General features: G+C 39.0%; 2 protein-coding genes and 1 long non-coding RNA gene across 3 annotated transcripts; 2 read left to right on the top strand and 1 right to left on the bottom strand.

Annotated features, from left to right (window-relative positions):
- Positions 1 to 956: 956 nt before the first annotated feature.
- Positions 957 to 5,431, top strand: LOC137965972 (protein mago nashi homolog). Its single transcript, XM_068812393.1, has 3 exons — positions 957 to 1,260; positions 1,400 to 1,576; positions 5,151 to 5,431. The coding sequence occupies exons 1-3, from the start codon at positions 1,045 to 1,047 to the stop codon at positions 5,208 to 5,210; spliced, it is 453 nt and encodes a 150-aa protein (XP_068668494.1). The 5' UTR covers positions 957 to 1,044; the 3' UTR covers positions 5,211 to 5,431.
- Positions 5,432 to 5,484: 53 nt separating this feature from the next.
- On the bottom strand, positions 5,485 to 12,471 carry LOC137965973 (uncharacterized). Its single transcript, XR_011116169.1, has 3 exons — positions 12,002 to 12,471; positions 11,801 to 11,914; positions 5,485 to 5,693 (listed from the first exon to the last, which is right to left on the bottom strand). It is a non-coding gene; the product is annotated as an uncharacterized lncRNA (long non-coding RNA).
- Positions 12,472 to 12,861: 390 nt separating this feature from the next.
- Positions 12,862 to 24,150, top strand: LOC137966058 (NAC domain-containing protein 78-like). The gene is made up of 6 exons (XM_068812522.1): positions 12,862 to 13,152; positions 13,288 to 13,565; positions 13,742 to 14,035; positions 21,949 to 22,482; positions 22,570 to 22,657; positions 23,498 to 24,150. Exons 1-6 carry the CDS (start codon positions 12,963 to 12,965, stop codon positions 23,917 to 23,919), a joined length of 1,806 nt encoding a protein of 601 aa, XP_068668623.1. The 5' UTR covers positions 12,862 to 12,962; the 3' UTR covers positions 23,920 to 24,150.
- The last annotated feature ends 1,892 nt before the right edge of the window (positions 24,151 to 26,042 follow it).

Consider the following 26,042-nt stretch of genomic DNA (forward strand, 5'->3'; position numbering starts at 1 on the left):
GAATTTTTCTAACAAGTCATTAACCACATAGACTCTTTTTCATTAATCTGCTAGCTTCTGCAATGAATATGTGGTCAACTCCTTCAAAATGGTCTACTTCTTTTCATTTTCTCAAAAATTTGTATATGTATGTGGTCAACTATAGCTCATGTAGTCAACTCCTTTTTTATTTTTATGATTTTTTTTTCTCATTGCATGTAGTTTACTATTGACTCCTTTGCAAGTAGTCAACTCCTTTCATGAAATTCAATTTTTTTTTCTCGTAGTTGATTAATTTGCCCTTTTCTCTTTTTGCTTGTTCTCTATTGGCCATTTTGACGCCTAGGCGCACTATCTTCAACAGAGTGTGTTCTCTCTCTTGTTCACTCTAATAGTGCCACTCGGGCTGTTTAGATGTAATGGGTTATTTATTTCCCTTTTTGTATGGGATATTTAGGTAGTCCTTAGCCGATTGAACAGATAGACTGCTAGAAATTTTCTTTGGGGGTTTTTTGAGGTGCAAAAAATATTTAATAAATATCATTAGTAACTTAAGTGTTTGTTATTATCAAAATGATCTCAACGGGGATCTTGAGACCAATAACTCCTCCCCCTTCTCTAGACATACACATATAGAGGGGGCTGCCACCCCTCCTTTTCTTCGATAGAGGAGAAGGATCTTTCGATTTAAATTTTTATTTTTAATAAATAATGGTATTTATACTATGTTAAGTGATTGTCAAATCCAATTAGAGAAGATTCTTTAAATTATAAATTTTTTAATTTTTTTTATAAATATTAATATTAATATTAATATGATGTTAAGTGAATGTTAAATCCAATTGACTCAGGTTTAACTAGACTAAGTTAATTTTTGCCCTAAATTGAGTAGAGGCCTTGCCATGCATGTGCTTAGGTCAGTACTAGCAGTAATCGGAACGTGGAACGGTATTCGATTATCCGTTTTACAGTTTCCTAGTTGAATACCACTTCATCTGGTTCCCGACTTCCTGTTCCTCTTACAAGTTGGGGGGGCTGGCCTCTCTGTAGGGTAGTGGAACGACCATGGCTGCGGACGATCAAGGGGAGTTCTACCTTCGTTACTACGTCGGCCATAAGGGCAAGTTCGGCCACGAGTTTCTAGAGTTCGAGTTTCGGCCTGATGGCAAGCTCCGTTATGCCAACAATTCGAATTACAAGAACGATACTATGATTCGGAAAGAAGTATTTTTAACGCCTGCCGTTCTGAAAGAATGCCGAAGAATCATAGCTGAGAGCGAGGTTGTAGTTCACTTTGTTTCGGTTTTTTCTTCTATGTGTGTATTTGTGTGTGTTTTTTTTCTCTCTCTCCCCTTCTAGAATAACCTATCGTTCCATGATATTCATATTTGGCTTTGGTATTTTGGTTATGAATTTGAAGATAATGAAGGAGGACGATAATAACTGGCCGGAGCCGGACCGTGTCGGGCGGCAAGAGCTGGAGATTGTGATGGGGAACGAGCATATCTCTTTTACTACTTCAAAAATAGGGTCTCTTGTTGATGTTCAGAGTAGCAAAGATCCTGAAGGGCTTCGTATTTTCTATTACCTTGTTCAGGTTGGTAGTAACGCATAAACTTTTTCTTTCTTTCTTTTTTCCCTCTTTTATGTTCAAGCTTTATCTGTTCTTCCATAAAAAAGAAAAAAAAAAAAAAAAAAGCTTTATCTGTTTTCTTTAGACGATTGTCCTTGGTTGTCTTTTCATTTAAAATTTTGGATTTCATAGGGATGGCATTTGGTTTTGTGAGGAATAATTTCCTCAGAGCTGTAGTAAGTTTCTGCGCTGGTTATTCCTCAGTTTCTCTTTGCCGACGGGGTCGTTGGCCAGTTCCTAACAATTTTGTCGGCTGGTTGTTAAAACCTAATATTTCTTAATGATTGGATGGTTCAGGCATATAAATTGTACTGCTAATTTTGCACTTAAGAACGATTAAGACAAATTGCTAATATATTTGGACAAGGTTTGCCACTTGAGCTTGGTGAGGATTTGAAAAATCTCACAAGAGAACTTCTGGTGAGAATAGTCCCACATGAATTTATGGTGTCTGTCAACCTAAATAAGAACTTGGGTTGGACATCTCTTCTCTAAGTTTATACTGTTGAGTTGGATGCATTTTTGCATGGTATAGGAGCCTGGTACAATGTGCCTCCATCCAATGTGATCCTTGAGTTTTGGGCTATGAAGAATGCTTGCATTCAGAGGAGAATCAGGCATATGTGGAGCTCAGATAATCTCTCCTTGAGTACAGTCTGATAGATTTACTGCAGTAATTCAACCATGTGATTTTATTTAATGTGCTGCCAATCTATGTTCATACAAAAGAGTCACTCATATTATAATTCTGATACCGAAAAGTCTTTGTAACTTCAATCTGGAAATAGAGATCAATCAAGATTAACCGACATGGACTGTACTACATGAATACAACTAAATATTTTTTTTTTAAGAATCTCTCTCATATTTCTGTTTATACACTTTGGTAACAAGATGTATCTTGAATTCAAGTTGTTAGGATGCCAGGTAAATGATGAAGACTCAACAGCAACCAATAATACATTTACCATTTGGCAGGAGTGTCAGGTCCACCATTTTTTTTTTTTTTAAAGGAGTGTGCAGTCTAACATTTTTCTCTTGTACGAGGCTGCCATTTCCTCTTCTATAGTTGCATTCCAACCAGAATGAGAAAAGGCCTTTACAGGATTTCTTGAATAGAAGTAGAATCTAAAGAATAACCAAAAAAATGGAAAGCAGGAGAGAATAATTAGTCAACACATTTTCTGCACTAGGATACTCTCAGTTGACTATTGTTCCTCATGAAGAGCAATAGGGCAATCATGCAAAGCTGGTCCAAACAGACTTGTGGGGCATCATATGGAAGAGATGGTGATGATGACAGAGATCAAGATTCACCTACCTAGCAGATGATGGCAAAGTAGGAGGACTAAAAGAACCCTTATCTTCTAGAATCACACTATCTGGTTGTTACTTCTTTGTCCTCAGGTAGATTTGGAGTTGCTTTGGAGGGTCTGCATAAGAAGGAATCATGCAAAATGAAACTACTAGATGAGGTTGCTCCTTTGGCCTCTTGCAATTTGCTTCTAGTACGACCTTGGCTTATTTCAACATTAATTCTCTTCATAAAAAAATTGGATTAAGAAACCGTTTTTGTGTTGAAAACTAAACCCACCTATCTTTCTTTGGAGATATAGTTTTCTATATGAAGTCGTGTTATTGATGACACAAATAATCAGAAGATTGAAGCTTTTTTGTTGTCGCTAGTAACTTTCCTTTGTCTGGCTTTCACTACTTCCAATTAAATTAAAAGTTTTATGGCATTGGAAAGTGGATTTATAAAGTTTTTGTTGAGAGGGAAAATGTCTCACACTAAAAAATGAAAAGAAAAATTAATGGGTTGTAAGGTTGGGCAATAAGCCTCCTAAGTGGCTAGCCTTTTTGGGATGGAACCCAACTCAACCCAAAAACTCAACATGGTATCAGAACAGGTTCTGTGTTTGGGCCAAGCTCCAATTTTTGCTCCTTAGGTTACATGTGCTTGTGGGTTTCATAGAGGAGTCTGTATGCTCCATTAAGAGAGTTTGTGCCCCATTAGAAGGTTTGTGCCCACGTCTCGGGCCCGTTATGTGTAAACCTGGACGTGAAGGGGATTGTTGAGTGGGAAAAAGTTTCATACTGAAAAATGAGAAGAAAATTTAATGGGTTATACGGTTGAATAATAGACCTCCCAAGTGACTAGTCATTTTGGAATAGAACTGGGCTCAACCTCAAAACGCAACAATTTTCCAACAAGGTATTAATTTGTATACAAAATTAGAGGGAAATTTAAAAATGAGACAACAAGTTGGCTTGGCTTCCATTATGAAGTAGGAAGTCTCTCACATGGAGCAAACTAGGTTAGGAGTAGAAGTTACTTAGAGGTAGGAAATTACTTAGAAGTAGAAAGTTGTTTAATTTTGTTTTCTGGTTTTCTATAGGGATTGTAATTAATTCTTATTTAAGGAGAAGATCCAAAACAACTTGTCTACTCATCAATAGCAGTTCCATCTGTTCAAGAATTTTATTGGCAACACACTGCAGGAGAAATGTTTTGATGTATAAAATTTCAGAGATGGATTGAAATAGATTAAATTCAGGTTGGACATCCCTTGACACTATGAAATGTGGCTAGGAATCACATAAAGATGAGAATGTACTAAACCCCTTTGTTTCCAGCTTAATTTGTTCCAATTGGGGTGGCTTCCCCTGTTATTCTATCGAAATACTTGAAGACTTTTGAGCTCCATTTTGTTAAGGCCCTCCAGGTACCCTCTATTACAGGTCACTAACCCATGATACCTTTTCTCTTCTTATAAAAGAGGATCTTATGTAGGATGGCAGTTGTTGATGGCCTTCTCTGGAGCTTTATGAAACTCTCACCAAATAAATGATGGAATTCTTCAATTGCAAGAAACAAATTTGTGAACAAAAGACAACTGAAAAATGTCCCTTTGGCTGATGTGATTCATCTAAGGCAGAGTTCTGTGTGTTCTTTTGTTTTCGTGTTTTCTAGGAGGATTATTCTTGTCCATTAGTGGTTAGGGGGGGACTCTTCAGTGTAATTGTTTCTTGATTTATTACTAGTAATAAACCCCCGGGAGGTTTTCTTCACATTATGAGATTGAGGAGATTTGTTTCGTTGGGTTCATGCAATTCATTGAGCTAATTTAATGGCAACTTCCCTTGCGTGTCAATTGTCAAAGAGTTACTTTGATAGTTTACGGGGAACTAATGTTCGTTTTTTGCTAGTTTTCTTCTCTATTTTTTTATGCTTTGGTTAATCTTTAGCCCCATTCTTTGTATTCTTTATTTTTTTCTATGAAATTCTCATTATTCTCATAAATTAAAACCTGAAAATTGTAATTCCTTTATCTGAATATACTTTCATCGACTCTTATGCCTTCTACTGAATTTTCTCTTTTTCCAGTAGTCCAAACTCATTCGGACAGCTTGCAGCATGACACTTGGAAAATTTCTTTTCTCAATATGGCTGTATATACTATTCCTTGATTGACTGATAATTTTATGGGGTTAATTCTGATAATGTTATCTGTCTGCTGGTGGCATGTGGTTGCAGGACTTGAAGTGCTTCGTGTTCTCTCTTATTGGCCTCCATTTTAAGATCAAGCCCATCTAGATCTCAGCCAAAATTGTTCTCTTTAACATTGCACATTATTAAGTTGAAGGTTGTGAATGTATCAGTTAGATTTACTGGGACTAGGACTAGCTTTTACTGATTGTGAGGTTTCATTTGCTGTTGAACTTTTTTGCACAGTTAAAAGAGGATGCTCCTCCATTAGCTCTGGATGAAGTATGAACCCTACCTTAATTGTAATTTTTAGCAGCTGTTTAATTGTTTTTGAATCAGTAACCTCTTCCTTTTCAAGTTTAAATAAGGTAAACAAATTGAAGTTGATTGTGGTTATTTTCTGAAATAATGATGTTATAATTGATTAAAACAAACTAGTAAAGTTTTGCTTCAGGAATAGAGGCTTCTGTTGCTAAAGTGATTCACAATAGGCCATAAAACGCTCTCTGAGAGCCTTCAAACTTGCCTAAGACAAGATGATTTTCGTTTTCAGTTTCTTCTCAAAAGCTTTCTCAGCTCAGAGCCAACACCCTGCATAGAACCACATCATGTTACCTAAAAGATGGAAACTGAGATAAACCACATTTAACCCATTGATGATTGAGAGTTCTAACTTTAAATAATAATTTAGTTAAAACTGATTATTAAAAAGTAAAGGAGGATAATGATTGCTTGAAGTATCATCAACTACGCTTTGGTCTTCCATTATTCCATTAGTAGAATAGACAGTTTAAATTGAGAGAGATTATTCAAATATTCAAGCAAGCAGGCGTTAAATTGCAACACAATCAGATAAGATCTGGTATCAGAGTAATTCAAGAATAATGACTTAAATGAGGAAATCATAGACAGGTAGCTCCAACATAAATAAAACCTACCACAAGAGAGTTTCTAACGCAGCTCAACACCAAGACTCCTACAATAGCACTCAAATCATGGAGATAGTGATAGCGTATGAATCTTAATTGTTGAAATACATGTAAGGGTAGTTTTGTTATTTTACAGAGAATTTTACCACCATTGCTGGTCACTGGGGTCATCATTCATTGCCTTGGTTCCCAAGAAAACCAGCACTGAGCACCCATGCAACTTCAGACCTATTAGCATCACCACAAGCACCTACAAAATTATTGCACGGCTGCTGGCTAATCGACTAAGGAAGGTCCTACCGCAGATTATTCACCTTGTTAGAGTGCCTTCATCCAAGGTCGAATCATCCTCAACTCAGCAATGGCTGTGCATGAGCTCCTTGACTCTTTCAAGCACTCAAAACTTCCAAGATTTGCTCTCTAACTGGATTTTGAGAAAGTTTTTGACTGCGGCAACTGGAAGCTCTTGGATCATTTGTTCGGGCAAATGGGCTTTGGTATTTGCTGGTGTTTTTGGATGCGTAGCTGTGTCTCCTTGGCCTCCTCCATCCTGGTTAATGGCAACTCTTGCGGTCACTTTCATGACACCCGAGGGATCAGGCAAGGTGACCCCTTATCACCCTTCCTATTCACCATTGTCGCGGAAATCGGCTATGAAAGATATGAAGCCCTTGCATAAGAGCGAAAAATTCAGCTATTGTTGAATTCGAAACACCAAGACCTGCATAGGAGGATTTGATGCTAAGCTAAGACCAGGGCTTACTAATATTAAATAAATTCCGAGGCAAGAATCTGATCCAATGAATCTCTAAACACTCCTCCAATACCCAAAGGACAAGAATTTCTAGTGAAGAACCCGCTAAACTCAGAAGTCTTTCTCTCCTTTCTTTCTTGCATCCTTCTTCCCTATTTCATCTCTCTTATTTTTATACGGTATCAGAGCATAATATCCACTAGAGTAAAGTTCTAAGCAATCTCTCGTCTCCTTCTCAATCTACACCATCTCCACAAAGGGTATTCTCCAATTCTCTGCTGATTGGAGTTAAAGGTTAGCCTTTTTTTTACCTATTTTGTGCCATAATCCTAGGGTTGATAACTAGCGCTGCCTATTTAGCAATTATTTTTGGTTTATGTGTCCCTAGAGAGTTGCTAAAGGCTACCTTTCTGTTATTGTACTTGTGCACAAACTCCCAGATCCGTACCTGGGGTCTGTGTTATCCTCTGATTTGGGTGGATTTGTGTGATCTGAGGTGATTTCCTACTATTACAATCTATATCGTACTTGTTGTGGTTGTTAACTAGTTCATGCCCTAAATTTCTCCATCCTATGTAGGCCTTCATTATTTGCTCAGGCTACATGGTGTATCTGTGTGGTTCTTTGTTAAATTTTTTTGTTGTTGGACTGTAGTTTCTTGAGATTATTTGAAGACCCTTAAGAAATAGTCATCTCTGATTTGGGAAAAGTCACTTCGGTGAAAGAAGGTGTTCATTCAGAATGGGAAATACAATTGTTATTACTAAGGTGAAGTTGAGTGGCTCAAATTACTTGACTTGGGCCAGGTTTTGAAGGCCAAAAGGAAAGCAATATATTGTGAGGGATGATCCTTCACAGCCACTAACGGATAATTGGGAGGGTGAGCACCATTAGGTTATGACCTCGATGCTCAATAGAATGGGTATAAAGTTCAAAAGACAGGGCATGAATTGTGAGACTCCCAAGCAAATTTGGGTTGTTCTTGAGTCACTATGTGCTCAAGAGAGTAACTTATCAAGAGTATATCAGCTATACACTGAGCTATTTGTCTTCATGAGGGGGGATCAATCTGTGGTAGATTATTTCGATGGGCTACAGGGGCTTTTAGAGAAGATTGAAATTTGTCACCCATTTACTATAAATGAAACAGTTCTTCGAAAGCGGCATGGTGAGTTGTTTGTGGCTGAGTTCCTATGGTGTGAGCTCGGAGTATGATGCCTTTCGGGCCTGGATTCTTACAACTGATCTGCCATCTCTCATTAAGGTGTTTAATCGGGTTAATTAGGCTGATGTAGCTGTAGTAGTAAGGAGAATAAAGAAAGAGAAGAAGTTGCTCTTATTATTCGCTAAACACAACAATGTTCAAAGAGTACCTATAGGCATGGCCAAAGTGGATGTGGTCAACATAGAGATGCCTCTGGTCATTGAGAAGGCAATTGTGAGAGGCAGTGTGCCAATTGTAGTGTACCAATCACTACTCAGACAAGTGCTGGGATAAGTATAGTAAGCTTGCATGTGCACACTCAAATGTGACGGAAAGTGGACAATCTTTGACTACTAGTATAGTTGACATTCTCCCTTGTAGTGCTTCATAACATTCTTTCTTAATCATTGCGTGTTTCAGGACCTTCAAACAAGGAGGGCGATTGGTTCTAGGAGTGAGAATAGAAGCCTCTACTACTTGGAAGGTTCCATCCATCAGTCACCCTCAACACTAGACAACAAAATCTTCTTTCCAATAACACTTGAGGCTAGGACATCCATCCACAGAGAAGCTCGAACAGTTGTTTCCAGAGTTACTCTCCACATTGTCTTTTTGGTGTGATTTGTGTTAGCTTGGAAAGCGCCATATAACATTTTTTCCTTTTTGTCCAGACGGTAGCCATAGTTTATTTGAAAATTTTCATTCAAATGTATGGGGTCCATATCAAGTTCCCAGTCTTTTCGATTATTAGTATTTTGTTTCCTTTATTGATGATTACAATAAGGTCACTTGGGTATCTCCTTTAGGAGCAATTTGATTTTTCTTTTATGTATTTCTTAAGTTTTATAATGAAATAAAAAATCAGCTTGGTGCTCACTTCGTGTCCTGTGCACTGATAACGGACTTGAGTTCTTGAACAATAAGTTTGTTTCCTTTTTTACTATCCATGATATTCTTCACCAGTCATCATGTGTGTATACGCCTGAACAAAATGGTGTAACCGACAGGAAGAATCACCACTTACTTGAAGTTGCATGCACAATGATGATCCAAATGAGAGCTCCTAAACATTATTAAAATGATGTTGTTTTGACAGTTTTTTTCTTGATTAATAGGATGTGGACAAATACCATTACAAGTTCTCAAGCCTGATAGTGATTTGTTTCCTCTCTGTCTGTGTGAATAGGGTATAAGTGCTAATGTCCATCTACTAGGAAAACTTGTGTCTCAACAATTGTTACCTTTTTTGAAAATGCTCCATTCTTTTCCCAGTCAATTAACCTGATGTTCTTACTATGGGTGTTGATGTTGTTGCTTTGCTTCTTATAAAGATGCTCATAGTATTGTACCAATTCTTGTGGTTATTTTGAAGTCACCAAAGTCATTGCAGGTATACAAACGACAAACACCTTCCAAGGCTACAACTTTAGGCCCCCTCTTCTACCCATGCCAGTGTCTTCCTCATCCACTGCTCCTAAGGTAAGTGATCTACATCTCCAGGTTTCTCTTCACAAGGCTATTCGTGCTTGTACCCAAAAAGGTACCAAACACCCTATTTCCAAATTTGTTGTTGACAACTTGTATGCTCACAGTAAAACTGTTTCATTATCTTTGTCCTACTACTCTATCCCTTCTTTTGTGCAAGAAGCATCGTCATACGTCTTTGGAAATAGGCCATGGATGTTGAGATGGAAACCTTGACTATTAGAGGAGCATGAACTTTGTTTGAGCCATCACTAGGTGAAACCAAAGTAGGATGTCCATGGGTGTAAGTGGTGAAATATAAGGTTGACGATTCCATTGAGAAGTATAAGGCCGGACTTGTGGCCAAAGGATACATAGGCTTACTGGGTAAGATGTGTTCAAGACTCTCTTCTATTGCCATTGTCCTATGTTCAAATTTTGATATCTATTCTGTTAACCAGGCTGGCCGTTATACCAACTAAATTGAAGCAAGAGAAGGAAAAGAACTATCCAGATAACATTTCAGTATTCCAGAATCAAACTAGAAAAAAGAAAAAAGAAACAGCAGGTATTATTTTTTTCAAATGGCATTCCACAAAATGGCTGGCAATCAATCAATCTCCGGTGATCAACTCAAGGAGAGTTAATGGCAATAGCAGTGACCGGGACTTTCAATTTAGAAGAGGACTAAATGATGAAGAGGCTGCTGACAACAGTAATCTTATTCCTGCTCTCCAGGGAATGAGAATTCGTGTTCATGTTGAAAAAAAAATCTTTTGGACTTTGGATGGACATGGGAAGTTCACTGCCTATGCAGCATATGTTAAACTTAAAGGATGGCCATCATGCGGAATCTATAGGGGCACCCCAAAGCTCTATTTTCTCTTTGAGTGTGATGCTGGGCAAAATTCTCACAGTTGATAACCTTAGAGGAGAGAACAGTGTTTCAAAATGCCAATTGCACTTTCTAGGGATGTGGAAGAGAGTGTGAGTCACATCCATATTCATTGCCCCTATGCTTGGAAGATATAGACTCATATCTTCAACAAAATTGGGCTGAACATGTGTATTCCAGGCTGTGTTAACCTTAACCTACTTTGTCATCTTGGTAAAGGCACGGGATTTCCAGAGCTGGGCAAGATCCTCCTCTCTGCATGCATTACTCGTATTTCATGGGGGATTTGTCTTGAAAACAACCATTTCAATAACAATAGCTCCTCAATGGATGAGGTAATTTGCCAGATTTCTGGTTCTATTGCTGCCTGGATAAGCACATGAAGTGAGTTTGAAAGCTTATTTCAAAGTTCTCTTTGGGACAACGGGCGTCTCATTTCCCAAATGTTTTTAACCAGGACGGAGGCTATGGCTGAAAGGACCCCTCCCCCCTCTGGAACTATAAAGTTGAACTTTTGATGGATATGCCCTGGGGAGTCCTGGTTCGGCTGGGTTTGTTAGAGTTTTTAGAAATCGTGAAGGTAACTTTAGCCTCTTATTCGAGTCCTCTCTGACATGGGCTTATCATCTTCAAAGATTTTATGAGTGGCATCTTTGGATTGAAAGAGATTTGGAAGTGGTGACTGCTTGTATGTTTTATGGCTTCTAACCCCCCTTGGAGACACTGGCAGACCTTCCATGAGATTCTTGACTCGCCTGCCTTGTTTGATTGTTCTTGGCATCATGTTCTAAGATCAGCCAATTATTTGGCTAAATCTTACACTAAGCAGGGAGTGTCGCTACAATCCCTTGTTGTAATAGGACCTCCCATGCCTAGCTCCTTGTAATTGCTCTCTACCTTTCTGACTTTAATAACATTCACCTTTCACAAAAAAAAAACAAAAAAATAATAATAATAATAATAATAATAATGAATTGTAAACTGCATGATGAAATATACTTGGTTTGGCTTATCAGTTAACCTTACGCATAAAATCTAAGATTGTCATTTATATGAAATCACAATAATTCACCCTAACATAATTAGGAAAAAGTGAAATAGCATCCTCTTATATGGTAATTCATTTTCTCTTATTTTAGACTTGAACTGGATGAGGTATAACTCTATAGTCTATTCCCACTTCTCATTGAGACAAGAAGCCTATAACCAATTCACTAGTTATCAACTCTTTAGTACCCTTTCCTAGCACACTTACAGGACCAATAATAACCATGACTTGTTTGAAGAACGATTACTCCAGTAAACAAAGTTGCTCCATTTCACTTAAAACGTTCCAAAATAGAATTATTCTGCTTATGAATGGATTTCACTTGGTCTTCGATAAAGTATAAAGGGTTAAGCTCACAAAGAAAATAGCTTCATGGAAAGAAAGCTAATTCCATCAACACTTACCTAAAGCATTAAGGAGGCTAAAATGTCCCCAAAACATCATTTGATGAAGATCCAACATAACCTAGAGGAATGGAACTCAGAACCAGCGGTGGTGGAGTCACAATGAATTCACAACTGCTAGTACATCAAAAGTGACAAAATGATAATTTATTCAAAGACCGCCTCGAAAAATAAAAATAAGCCTAGTGGCAAAAACCATACCTTCCACGGCCCAAGTTTGTTAATGGAAGTCTCTGCGACAGAAGAAAAGGGAAGAAACTAAACGTTGGCAATTAAAAGCAGACCCTGGTTCCTCATCGCCCACGATTTCTGGAAAATCCTCAGCATTTCCACTTTAAGAAACATGATACTCCGCCTAAAAACTATATATCCCGCATCAGGAAAAGAGGTGCTGGTAGCCTGGTACGAGCCAATATCACACAAGCAGAAGAAAATATCACCATAAATATCACCAAACCGGTTCCGTAATTCCGGCAAAAGTCGATTTCCGATTTCAATAAGAACTTTAAGTGAGTGGCCCATCTAACTCTTTCCGGCGAACGGAAAACGACCGTCGTGACTGGAGAAAATTCTTGAGGTGGATCTCATACATGAAGTTCGAATTCCACCATTTTGAGAGAATGGAGATCCGACGAAGATCCCCAATCGGCTGAGATTAGCAGCTTCGAAGGGCAACGCCATCCCAGAGGCGGGAGACTGTTGACCGGCATCGCTCTTTTCTATCGACGAGGAGTTGTTGGGCGTGTACCTCGTAAGAGTCCATACTTCATGCTTTCACAGTTTCACCAGATACGGCATCGTAATGAAACCGTGGTCCGGTCTGATCCGGTCCGGTCTCAACTGATCTCATTGAAATTCGTTGCACTAAATTGGTAATATATGCATGCAAACCCGGTTCGGCCGGAACGAACCCGAACTCCCGGTCAAATTGCTTTATCTTATTACCGCGTCACGTCACTGTATTTAACGAATGTCTTCATGAAAATACCAATTCAGGAGAAGACTACCTCTCTTCCCCTATAAATAAATTCCTCTGCAGTTTTTGCCACCCGCCACAACGACTCGAGAGCTGCAGAGCTATTAGTGTTTTTTCTTTCCGTCTTCGAGTCTTCTTCTCTTTGCTTCTTCCTTGCTTCCCTTCTTCTCATCTCCAACGAGTAAGATGAAGGAGCCTGTGAGTCGTATAATCTTGGATTTGAGGGACATGATGAAATGTCCTGGTTTCCGCTTTCGTCCTACAGACGAGGAGTTAATCGGGTTCCATTTGAAGAAGAAGGTCAGCGGCAGTCCTCCCTTGCGTGAAGTGATAGCTGAAATCGATCTTTACAGATTTGAACCGTGGGGGCTTCCAAGTGGGTACTTAATTCTTGCTTTTTTGTCTTTTTTTCTTTCTGTCTTTGGGTGGGTAGCGGGTGGGGAGAGAGATGCGGGGCGGGTTGTTTCTTTTTTCTCTCTTGCTAAGCTAATCCAATCTGTTCTGTGGTCAGGTCTCTCGATTCTGCAGGGTGGGGATAAGGAATATTATTTCTTCACGGCGCTGGATAAGAAGTACGGGCATGGTTCGAGGACTAATCGAGCCACGCCGGAAGGTTATTGGAAGACCACGGGAAAAGATAATCAAATATATATTGGTACCCGACTTGCCGGAGCCAGGAAGACCCTTGTCTACCACTTTGGAAGGGCTCCGCATGGCAAGCGCACCAACTGGGTCATGCACGAGTTTCGGCTTGAAGGGGAGGAGGTAGCTAGAGCTGCTGCGTCTGAGGTAATAACTTTAGTTCCGAAGCCCTAGGTGAGCAGATGCAAAATTCAATTTTCCTGTCCAATCTCTCTCATAGAGTGTGAATTTGGTTGTCGAGTTCTTTGATTTCTCTTCTGTGGTTTGTTTACGCCCTTATTATATTTTTTTTCTCACTCTCTTTTTTTTTTCTGCTTGGGAAGGGGGTTTTTGTGCTGTGCAGAATTTATGAGAAGAGTGGCGTGGGGCCTAAGAATGGAGAGCAGTATGGGGCCCCATTTATTGAGGAGGAGTGGGAGGACGATCGTTTTCTGTTACCGTCTCCTATGATAGAAAACAATAATGGTGCGAGTGGAAGTGGCGCCCATGACAATTCTAAATTACAGTCCGATGACGATCGTTATCTGTTACCGGCTCCGATGGTAGAAAACAAAAATGATGCCAGTGGAAGTAGCGACCCTGATAACTCGAATGTTCAGCCTGATGATCATATGCAGGTACTTGTTTTCTGGAAACTGCCGTTTTTTTTGCAATTGATGGTTCCATGTGTCAGCCGGCATACTTTCTGAAATGAGTTGGTTGAGTTCTAGTGTCGATGATCTGGCATGTCTCCAGGAAGGGTTGCATTGTCTACGATGTCATCCCTCTAGTTTACTTCTTTGTTTTGGAGGTTGCATTTTATTGTTCAAATTACTTGCGTTAATCATGTAGACTTATCTTTAGCCGAGTTACAATAGTTTTCATGATTAAAATTGGGTCAAAATGATTTACTACCGGAAGTATTAATAAATCTTACTCTCTACTCTTTTAATGAAAGTAACTTATTCTGGATATCTCAAACGAAAAGCAAACTACTGAAAAAACTCTTAACACAGTATCTGAAAACCTTTTACTTGCATAATATGTCAAACTTTGATTGGGTACTTTATTCTTCTCTGTTTTTTTAATATTCTATATTTTTTCTCTGCTATCACTCCTCTGAAGAGATCCAGCCAATGGTCCACGTGAAAGCGAAATACTTTATTTGCAGGTACTAGTGTAGCAGGGTTTCTCTATGTCCAATTGACAATCCCATGCTCCTTGCTTATGGTTGTCTTTGGATTTGGGCTTTACTATTTTCTTGGCCTCCTTACATGAGTAGTCTGGGAAGTTCATTTAAGTGGTTCAAGTGTTAAACAAGACTTCAACAAGTCCTTTAATATGACATAACTAGGTTGAGCTCCTCCTTCCAAATCTGTTTAATGAGAAGGTTGAAGCTGAGTCCAGCTGGACTGACTAGATTAGACAAAACTACCCTGCAACTCAAGTAGATTTTTAATGTTAGTTATCTACTTACAACTATGGTAGTCACTTCTCAGGCAACCCATGTATTGAGTTGACACTTTTTACCTAGGAAAACATTTAATCACTGTCCACCTAGAGTATGGTTTATTGTCTAATCAAAATGGAATTGTTTCAGACCAGAACTGTTAAGTTCTTCTAATTTTCAGCTATTATGACAACAAAGACACCATGGAACTTTTCTTGTAAGGTATGCTGCCCCCTGCTACACTGCATCCACCACCCTTTGGGTTTTTCTTTTTTCTTAAAAACTTGCATTCTACACATCTTAGTTATGTAAATAAATTATCAAGTAATGAACTTGAATGGTTGATTGGAATGTGTTGATTAAAGCTTCCTTATTAATTTCATGACTATTATGTTGGTCTGAATACTAATCAGCCAATAAAGTCAAATGTCAATGTGAATCAAGATTCAAGATGCTACTGAGTAAAAGTTATCCATAAATTGGTGTAGAAGGTGAGAAAACCAGTGAAGAACAATCTATGGAGTAAAGCTTCTTATATATAACTTGTGCTTCAAATCCTGCATTATGTTATAAATGAAATATTTCTGTCAAGATATCTTCCGAAGATTATTTGATTTCCCGATTATTTTCGTATAGAGAAAGATAGAACTTTGGGAACATATAGTCCCGTAAGTGATAACTCTCACAAAATTACAATAATGCCCCTATTTCTATTTTACATATATATATATATTAACATCCCCCCTCAAATAGATTTTGATAAGTCAACCAACAATAATTTACCAACCAAAAATTGATACCGCTATCGAGTCATTGCTTTGGTGAAGACATCAGCCACTTGGAGATCCGAAAAAATGTAAGGAAGAGATATCACCCGACTCTCCAAGGTATCTCGGATGGAATGACAATCAACCTCAATGTGCTTGGTGCGTTCATGGAAAACGGGATTGGTGGCAATCTGAGTAGCACTAGTGTTATCAGCAGCATGAAGAGGGGTAGAAGTAGTCTGAGGAAAGTCAAGCACCGAAAGAAGACCACGCAGCCATACAATCTCAGAACAAGCAGTAAAGGCACGATACTCGGCCTTAGGAGAGGATTTTGAAACACGATCCTGTTTCTTACATCTCCAAGAAATTAAAGCATCACCTAAAAACATACACCAACCCGTAGTAGATCGACGTGTATCTAGACACCCTGCCCAATCAACATCACTATAAGCAATAAGTTGAAGAGATGAGCCGGTAGGAAAGAATAACCTACGAGCAGGAGAACCTCGAAGATAGCGGATGATGCGTCGAACTGTAGCAATATGGAGATGCCGAGGAGTGGACATAAACTGACTGACCTGATGAACTGCATATGAGATATTGGGGCGGGTAGTGGTCAAGTAGGTGAGACTCCCAACCAGGCGCCAATAGAGAGTAGGGTCATCTAGAAGATCCCCTTCATCTTTCCTGTATTTGACATTGACCTCCATAGGAGTGTCAATCGAAGAAGTGTCCTCTAAACCAGCCAAGGTAATAATATCTTGAATATACTTTACCATTGGCTCGATGATGTACTTCCAGTCCTAAAAAGTAGGTGAGTTGGCCAAGATCTTTCATATGAAATGTGGCATGCAACAGTTGCTGAACCTTAGTAATCAAACCATAGTTAGTGCCAGTAATTATAATATCATCCACATAAACCAAGAGAAGGACTATACCCGATGCAGATTTGTGGAAGAAGAGAGAATAATCATACTGAATTTGTGTAAAAGTGAAGGTAAGAAGTGTATTGCGAAACTTCTCAAACCAAGTCCGGAGAGCTTGCTTGAGTCCATATAGAGAACGCCTTAGCTTACAGACATCATGAGGAGAAGTTGTCATACCACGGGGAAGCTTCATGTAGATCTCTTCTTGAAGGTCACCTTGAAGCAAGACGTTTTTTACATCCATCTGATGCAGTTGCCACAACTGGGAAGCAACAATAGATAAGATAGTTTGAACCATGGTCATTTTGGCAACAAGAGCAAATGTATCTTCATAATTTATCCCATATTCCTGTTTGTTGCCCAGAGCTACTAGGCGAGCTTTGTACCGATCCAAAGAGCCATCAGAGTGAAGTTTTACAGAGAAAACCCATTTACTCCCAAGTGGCTTAATTGTAGGGGGGCAATGAACAATATCCCAAGTGTGATTCTCCTCAAAAGCTTGAAGTTCTGTTTGCATTGCATGCTGCCAACACTTTCCATGGCTTGTTTGTAACAAGTGGGAATGGAAATAGAGAACAAGGTAGCCATAGGAGAGACAGTGGAGGAGAAACCATACCAATGAAGAGGACGAGAAAGGCGAGTAGACCGGCGAAGAGTGGTGGAAGCTAGAGCAGGAGTAGGAGCAGGCGTCAGGACAAGATCCTGAAGGGGCACAGAGGAAGTGGAACCAGACTCATGTCTACTACGTCTTCCATACACAAAACCAGGTTTGAACCTTTCCACAATTGTCGGAGAATCATCAAAGCTAGGCAGAAGAGATAAAGATGCAGATGGCAATTCAACATGAGATGGAAAGAAATATTGATTTTCTAAGAAAACCACATTCTGAGAAACACGTATACGACGAGCATATGGAACGTAACAAACATAACCCTTTTGAGGTATATCATAACTAAGAAAAGCACACTTAACTGATTGGGTTGTAAGTTTATGTCGTTCGTGAGCAGGGAGATGCACAAAACAAACACAACCAAATGTCCAAAGATCAAAATATGAAGGATAATGGCCAAACAACTTAAAGAAGGGAGATTCATGATGTAATGTAGGAGAAGGTAAGCGATTGATCAAATGAACCGAAGTAGAAAGCGCTTCACACAAAAAATGAGAAGGAACAGATGATTCAAGTAAAAGGGTTCTGACTACATCAAGAAGGTGACAATTTTTTTGCTCAGCAACACCATTTTGTTGCGGTGTCGAAGGACAAGAGCACTGAGAGACGATCCCTTTGCTTTGAAAAAAGTCCTGAAACTCATTAGACACGTATTTGCTGCCAGAATCAGAGCGCAAGACCTTGATGCCGACAAAAAATTGAGTCTCTAGAAGCACAAGAAAACGCATTAATACTAAAAAAACTTCGGCCTTAGCCCATAGAAAGTAAACGCAAGTAAACCGACTATAATCATCAATAAAGGTAACAAAGTACTTGTAATGCGCATGAGAAACAACAGGTGTAATCCCCCAAACATCAGTATGTATAATATTGAAACATTGCTAAGGCATGAGATGCATGATGAGGAAAATGTAGAGCTTTACTTTTGCCAAGTTTGCATGATAGACATTCAAAAGAAAGATCACGAGAAGAACGTGTTTTATATCCCAATACACCACAATTAAATAATTTTTGAAGTACATCAGAGTTGGGGTGGCCTAGACGTTTATGCCACATCTTAGGTCTAGAACCAACAACATTACATGCAAAGGAAGGGAAAGGAAAACTAGGACTAATAGTGGAAGGAAAAACATAAAAAGAAAAGAGTCGTTCCACTTTAGGCCCCTTCCCGATCATTGTCCCTGACACTTGATCCTGCACAGCACAACTAGATCAAGAGAAATGGACATTACAATTATTATCGACCAATTGACCAACAAAAATAAGATTTGTGGAGAGGTCAGGAGACACAAAAGCATCAGCATCAGTTAAGCAAGAGGAAAGATCACCAACAACATTGATAGGCAGAGAATTGCCATCAAGGGTGTTAATTTTATGATTTCCATCATAATTTTTTACATTGGAAAGAGAAACAACAATATTGGTCATATGGTTAGAAGCTTCAGAGTCAAAATACCATGGCTTAGATGAAACTTTATGATTACCTGAGAGCCCAAAAGTAGAGAAAACAGAAATGATCATCTATTGTACCATCTTAGGAGTGAGTATGTTCGGATTTGCCGAGGTTGTAGGGGCAGAAGGAATAGGAACAACCGACGAGCAGCAGGCAATGCAGTAGAACTAGAGGCACTAGCGGAGGCATGATAAGCAGTATCCTGCTTCCTTTCAGGTCGAATGGGGCAAGCAGAGATGATATGGCCCTGTTTCTTGCAGTAGTTACAGAACTTCCTAGGGCAATACCGAGCTATATGACCAAAAGCTTTACAACTAAAGCACTGAACAACACGCATGTCTCTTCCCTTTTTCCTCCCCTATGCTGCATAGGCCATGGTAACAAGGGCACTAACATTAGCCCGATGTTCCATGCCAGCCTGAGTTACTATACGCTGCTCCTCACGAAGAAGTTCACTGAAACAAGCATCTAGAGATAGTATAGGATGACGATTCATCAGATTAGACCATGCAATTTCAAAATTGGAACGGAGCTTCATCAAGAATTGATCTCTCTTGCTGGTTTCATGCACTGCTTAAATAGCAGAGAGAACTGCAACGGGTACATTAGAATAAACAATGTTTGCATAGTCAGCCCAAAGGTTTTGAAAACCAGAAAAATATTCCTCAATGGAGAGACTTCCTTGTGTGAAATTAGCCATCTCATACTCCAATTGAAAACGCCGAGCCGTGTTGTCTTGATAGTAAACCTTGGCGAGGTAACTTCACATGTCAACCGCATTTCTATAAGGCCTCAGATTGAGAACAAAGTGAGGCTCAATGGAGCCAAGGATCTAGGTCATGACCCTAGCATCCTTGATTGTCCACTTGGACAAAGCCTCGGCCTCTTGAGGTGCGGGTTCACTCCTATCTATATGACCCCATAACTCTCTTCCCATAACGAATAAACGGAATTGAAATTTCCAGGCAGTGTAATTTTTACCAGTGAAACGAATAGGGAACGAGTCTAACCTATCAGATGACATGATAAAATTTAGATGACACCTCTCTGGACAGAAACCCTCAAATTTCAGAACAGAAAACTCGAGTCTTCAAAGAGAAGAAAAATAAACAAGCCAGGCACCGTAATCGTCAATTCGAACGGGCACGAATCGGAACCCAAGGAAAATGAAGAACTCCAATCTGCAACCTATAACAGGAAACACTTCTGTAATGAACTCCCTATCCTATTCTCCAATCTGAAAATTATTGAATGACGAAGCCTTCCTTCAATCCAGGGACCAGAACAGGTCCAAGAAGCTATTCAAAGCCAGAGCTTTGTCGTCGTTGTACCGCCACAGTGATGAAAGTAAAATCGTCGATCATCACGATTCAAAGCACTCTTGCTCCTCCCCTGTCAGGTTTCTACGAGATAGGAACAACCAAAAATCATGCGTAACAGTAAAACGAACAACCAAAAAAAATATCCGAGATAGGAACCTCCAAAATCCGAGATAAAACCCAGATGGCGCCACAAGACCCTCTGAAATCCACTGCAACGCGAGAACCGAGAACCTAGATCCGAGATACGACGAACTGAGAAAGAGGGAAATATATCTCACCCGAAGGAGTACTCGCCGATGATCTCCAACACCGAACCAAGACCGCCGAAGGCGCCGAACAACCTCTGAAAAAGATTCTGGGCATGGAACGAAGCTCTGATACCATTTCAAGATATCTTCCGAAGATTATTTGATTTCCCGATTATTTTTCGTACAGAGAAAGAGAGAACTTAGGGAACATATAGTCCCGTAAGTGATAACTCTCACAAAATTACAATAATGCCCCTATTCCTATTTTACATATATATATGTTAACAATTTCGTCTTTTTTTCCTGCTTCTATAATCAATTTTTTTTTCTTTCAGTAAAAAAAAGAAATTATTGCATTTTTATTTAATATTTTTCTTTTTATATGATATTTTCACTAGTCTTAAGATCGTCATTTATCTTAGTGATGTTCTTGTTTCTAATTGCATGTTTTAAAGTAAGTTTTTTATTAAATGTTCTTTTGAATCCTGTAAGATTTAGGTGCAGACCTGAGTCAATTGCATTATTTCTTTCCACACTTCAGGACATAACTTAGATGCATCCCACATTCCATGTATTCATTTGCGTCCATAATCTTTTTGTTGTGGTGCCTTTTTAGTTTGTTCTCTCCATGCAAGTTGTGTATTTCATAGCATTTTTAGAGAATGTATTGTCGTAAAAGACTATACTTTGATAGCTCATTTAAAGCCACATCCTTGTTCATGTGTCCTGAGGCAAAATCTTAAAGATAGCTTACATATTAACACTTTATGTATTTAGTAATAGCTTTGAATAAAGTACGATTATAATGCAATGTTTGAAGGCTATTTATTTAGACAGAAATTACAAGAATGTTGAATGTGTATCCAGGTCTCTTGTAATGTTATACGAGTTAAAAGTTAGAAGTCTAGTCATTTGGTGGTTTAGCTGCAAGATGAATAACAGCCAGACTTTAGATATTTTCCTTAATTTGTGTTACTCTTCATCCTGTTCTCTATTTTCTTGGTTTTCTTTTTTATTTTTGTTCTTCAGTTTTGGAAATTACGAAGACTGCAAAGGTAACTCATCTGGATGGTTTTGTCAGTGAACTCCCTGCCAGTGTGGTTACTTTTGGTAACATTGAAAATATTATTCATTTTTTTTAGGTGAAAAATGCACTTATTCATTTTCCGCATCTGTTACTTTTCATCATGCTTTTGATGGGTCTATTGCCCACAGTTTCATTGTGCAGCCCTATATCAGGGTATGCTGCACTGTATCATGCTTTCCATCATTTCTCTTTTTAAATATGTGTTTCTTCATTAACACTTGTCATGGAGAAGTTTCCGCTGCTTGTGTTTGTTTTAAAGTCTTAAGATGTTATTGTTTTGAAGTTTTGGCTGAAAAAGGTTGATATTTTAAAGCGGATGGCTAAGATTCGGGCTGGAGATACTTGTTCTCATCTCAATTATTAATAAAAAAAAAAATTATTGATTTTCAACAAATGAATTTCAGTATCCTCGCGGAAGAATATTACATAAAACTTACATCGAATCTTTCAGAATGTTACTATTTTGTCCATTCTTTAAAAAAAAAAAAGAATGTTACCAATCTTATGTGACATTCACCTCTTATAGTTGCACTATTGCTGTCATGCTATTTTATTTCAATTTTAAGATTTGCATTTTATCTTCAGATTATATTCTCAGTATTGCTTTAATACTTGACATACTGTGCAGATTCCTGCCTCTCTGCGTGTGGCACAAATGGACCAACCTGATACTGGCAACTCTTCAGATTTGGGCCATGTAGAATTGCCTGAAACCTTTGAGGAGCAACAGAACGTGGCTCATGAGCCACAGCCTTGCTTTGATGGGTCACATTTACCTGATGGGAAAAATATTTTGGAAGATATAAATGGAACTGCCAAGAACATTGCTTGTCAGATAGCCCTGTTAGATGGAAATTTTGTGGAAATGGATGATATTGATGCTATTGCAAAACAATGTAGTTTTGATTACACGGAGGATGCTGATCCAATACCCTATGATGTTACTTCTAGTTATGATGATTTTCTTAAGGGTTATCCAGACTTCGTCGAACTGAACGACGTGATTGATAACCCCATCAAGGCCAACTCCCCAGGGTTGCATTTGGTTGATGAGCACTGTGACAATAACTTGGAGCAATGCTTGGCCTCCTTGGATTCTGTTTTCTCTTCAAGTTTGAGACAAGAACCTGATGTAGTGGATCCTTCTATTCAGACTCCAGAGGTAACACACCTGTACATCATTTGGGAGATTTTTTTTTTTTGTTGGTTTACCGTTTATGTCATATTTCCTTGTGCATCTTTCCTGCAGGCTCCAAAAGAAAGTGTCATTGAGGGTGCATCTTCCTCAAAGAGAAAGGCTACTTCATTCAATGATGCTACTGAAGACAGGCTTGCAGGTCATTGTAGAGTTTCTTTTATCTGTTCTCTCTCTTCTTCTGGAAGCTCCACTATTGCTAATACTTTACCTGCATTCATGGAGCAATTTAGAGGCATTTGACTGTTGCAACTATCTTAGCTGTCCAATATTTTATATGATAACTTCAATTTTTAGAGGCATAATGCCTATTAGTTTGCAGCATGTAAGTGTGTTTAGTATGTTTAAAGAATGGAGCTTCAACCTTTATGCCAAATTAATGTTATTTCTCTTTTGGTTGGACAATCAATATTTCCTTGTCTGATGTAGCAGTTTCTCAGTGGTGCAACTGTGGTTGGTAGGTCAGCCCCATAAAAATTTACGGCATTGATCCAATGCAAAGCATGTTTGTTGCACTGACATGCCAAATTTGATGTCATCTCCATGTTTCACATGTCCTGTTCGACCAGGTGTTTGTATTGGAATCTATCAATGCTCACTTTTGTAGTATGGTAACTTTTCACACACAAACAAAGAACCCTTTTTATGCTGGCAACTATTAAAGAAGAAAGGATCCATTTGTAGTTTTCTGAAGATGCGTGGATATTCTTCACATAAGAGTTAGTTCATTTTCACTTGTATATGGCAAAAGAGGTTGTGTAGAGAAAATCTGTTTTCACTCTGAATTTGTTTAATTGGTATATGTAGAGGTAGGAAGTAATGAATGATTTTGGTTCAATTGTCAAATAAGTCCAGAATCAGGACCAGGCTATGGGCTTATCATGGATAAGAGGCCTAGACTACTGGGCACATTTGCACCTGACAGTATTCTTTCTACCCCGAAGTCTACATGATGTTGACTGTGTATATTTTTCTTGTGCAGATTTGGGAGACAACGATGACATTGATGGAAGTTGGGGCAAGTCCTTTGCAAAACGTCTTCATGGCATGTTGGACTCTGTACCCTCATCTCCTGCATTTGCCGCTGAAGATCCTTTTGAAGGGAATGTCAAATTTGTTGGACAGAGCTCTCGGACCCCCTTGTCTGGTTCTGTCCATGTTGAAGCCGGAATGTTCTATGTGAGTGGTTTCACTGTTGCTTCTGCCGGCCCAAAGCTGTGGCCCTTGCAGAAGGCTGATGGATATTTGCTTAGCTATTCTAGTGAGCATCTGATCAGCAATCCAATGAGTATGACAGAGAAGGCAAGGTTGGGAATGTTGCTAAGTGGGTTCTTTCTTTGCTTCCTGTGGGTCTTGCTCCTTGCAGTCAGCTGCAAGGTTGGATTGTTTGTTTGTGCAAGGTGACAGATAGATACACCGTTTTAGTGCAGCAGGCATTTATGGCAGATTGGTTAGAAGGAAGGGGAAGGGGTCCCTGGAAGTCTATTGGGATCTTAACATACCATTACAGCAGCAGTTAAATATTTTTATTGTACTCACCTAATTATTGATTTCACTTCTTATGTAAACTTAGTTAATGGTGTGATGTGGGATCTGTTGGAAACAAAACGTCGTGTTGTTTGGCTCTGCTTGTGATACTCTGGTTGCAGACTTGCAGTTTGATTTCCTTCTTTAGTAATGGAAAATATGATGAATAATATTTCTAATTATCAACTACCTTAGCCCTTGTATTGCATCTACCATGATTCAGAAGCTGAGGAGGTTTGGTTTTCACGAGGGAACTGTTCATGGAGTGTTACTGGCAGTGTCAGGACAGAAAAAACCATGAAAATGGGTTGCATGATCTGGAAGAAGCAAAGGAAACTACTGATGAAGGGTGCAGGTCTCTTGCATTGATGGAACTGGAGGGGTTGGAGTCAGCAGCTGATGCTGTTTCTGGACTGGTTGAGATGTGTTGCAGTCTCTGATCGATGAAAATGAGTATAGTAGTGTTGCTGTCCCTGCTTCTGAACTTTTTTTGGCCATTTTACATTTGGGCAAGAAAATCTCCCCTTTTTGTTTTTGAGTTTATTTTTAAAATAAAGGAACTTTTCTAAATCAAAATCTCCAAGAAGTGTATATCCATTTGTGATCTAATTTCTTCTATTTTACATTTTCAGTGATTTTAAATTTCGAAGAAAAAGCTCCATTTGTTATTTAATGTCTTTTAAATAATAGGGAATTTTTTATAAATGAAATTAAAATCGCCGAGATATGTTCACATTAAAATCCCTGTGATTTTAGACTTTTCTCGACGAAATTAAAATCATCACCAAGAAATGTATAGATTTCTTTGCTGAAAAAAAGTGATAATTTTTTTCTCGATGAAATTTGAATTTAATTCGCCAATAAAAGTATAGTTTTCTCAATAAAATTAAGTTCTTTGAAATTTCACCGGTAGAAGTCAAATTTCTTGTAGTGAAATAGAAAGACTGATTTGGAAAAAAAATTACTCTCTTCTGTTGGAAATTTTTTTGAGCTTAGATTTCTAACCTTTGAACCACACATTTAATTCAATCCTTAGCTATCAAGGTTTTCACAAGAAAATCATCAATACCCTCAACTCTGAAACATTTATTATGACTTCCCATTGCAGCTTAATCCACTCCCTGCTGCATTCTCTACGGAGATGGAAACTGGTACAGTGGGGGAGCAGAAAGCAGGGGGAACTCCTCTTAAAAGCTTCCAATGGCATTGGCTGCTTTACACGGTGGAAAGAGAAGTGCTGACCTTAAAATAGAATAGGGTACAATCAGATCAGGCTGGAAACACTTCAATGCTCTTCCCTTTTCTTAAAGTAACAATTTAAATGTAATAATTAATCGTCAGCTTCAAATATAATACAGCGAGTCAGCAAGGGAGCTTCATAATCACAGAGCTTCCAGCACCTCCAAGCATCGCCTTGCTCTCTGGTTCCAGGTACTACTGCCTCTCTCTTCTGTTTATTCTGCATTTGCGGTGACTTTTTTGGGTATCTGAGTTTTCCTTTCCTCAGGTTTCTGATTCTTTTCTCATTTATTTATTTCGTTTTCTTCTTCTCTTCTTTCGTTTTGGGTCAGTGGTTAGGTGAAATAGCCCTGAATCCACCTTTCCGCTTCTGGGTTCCTTCTCTAAATCCATTAAAGACGCGGTTCCCATTGCGATTGTCTCTTTGCTTGGAATAAAACCCAGAAGATGACAGCGTTCGCGGATTTCTCCCACTCCCATACTGACAATCTTTTGGTGTGAAATTTGATGCGCGGATCAGGATGGCATCTGTTAATGAGAATGCGCCGAGCTGGGCCGACCAGTGGGGAGCGGGCGGAACAGCCACTGAGGATACCCAAACAAAGACAGCTGAGAAAGACGGCAACAAGAAGAAGACGGATGTGAAAGCAGTAGCTTCAGCTGGCCTGAGCAAGGCCAAGGCAGCCGCGGCGGTAGGGGCACAGAAAGTTAAGACTGGTACAACTCTCGGCATGAAATGGGTCAAATCTCAGTACCAGAAA

This window comes from Aristolochia californica, unplaced genomic scaffold (genome assembly GCF_029961685.1).
Source record: "Aristolochia californica isolate CCGP_79_NKW_82.1479 unplaced genomic scaffold, dmAriCali1.0.hap1 SCAF_5, whole genome shotgun sequence".
In the NCBI taxonomy this organism is placed as follows: Eukaryota; Viridiplantae; Streptophyta; class Magnoliopsida; order Piperales; family Aristolochiaceae; genus Aristolochia; species Aristolochia californica.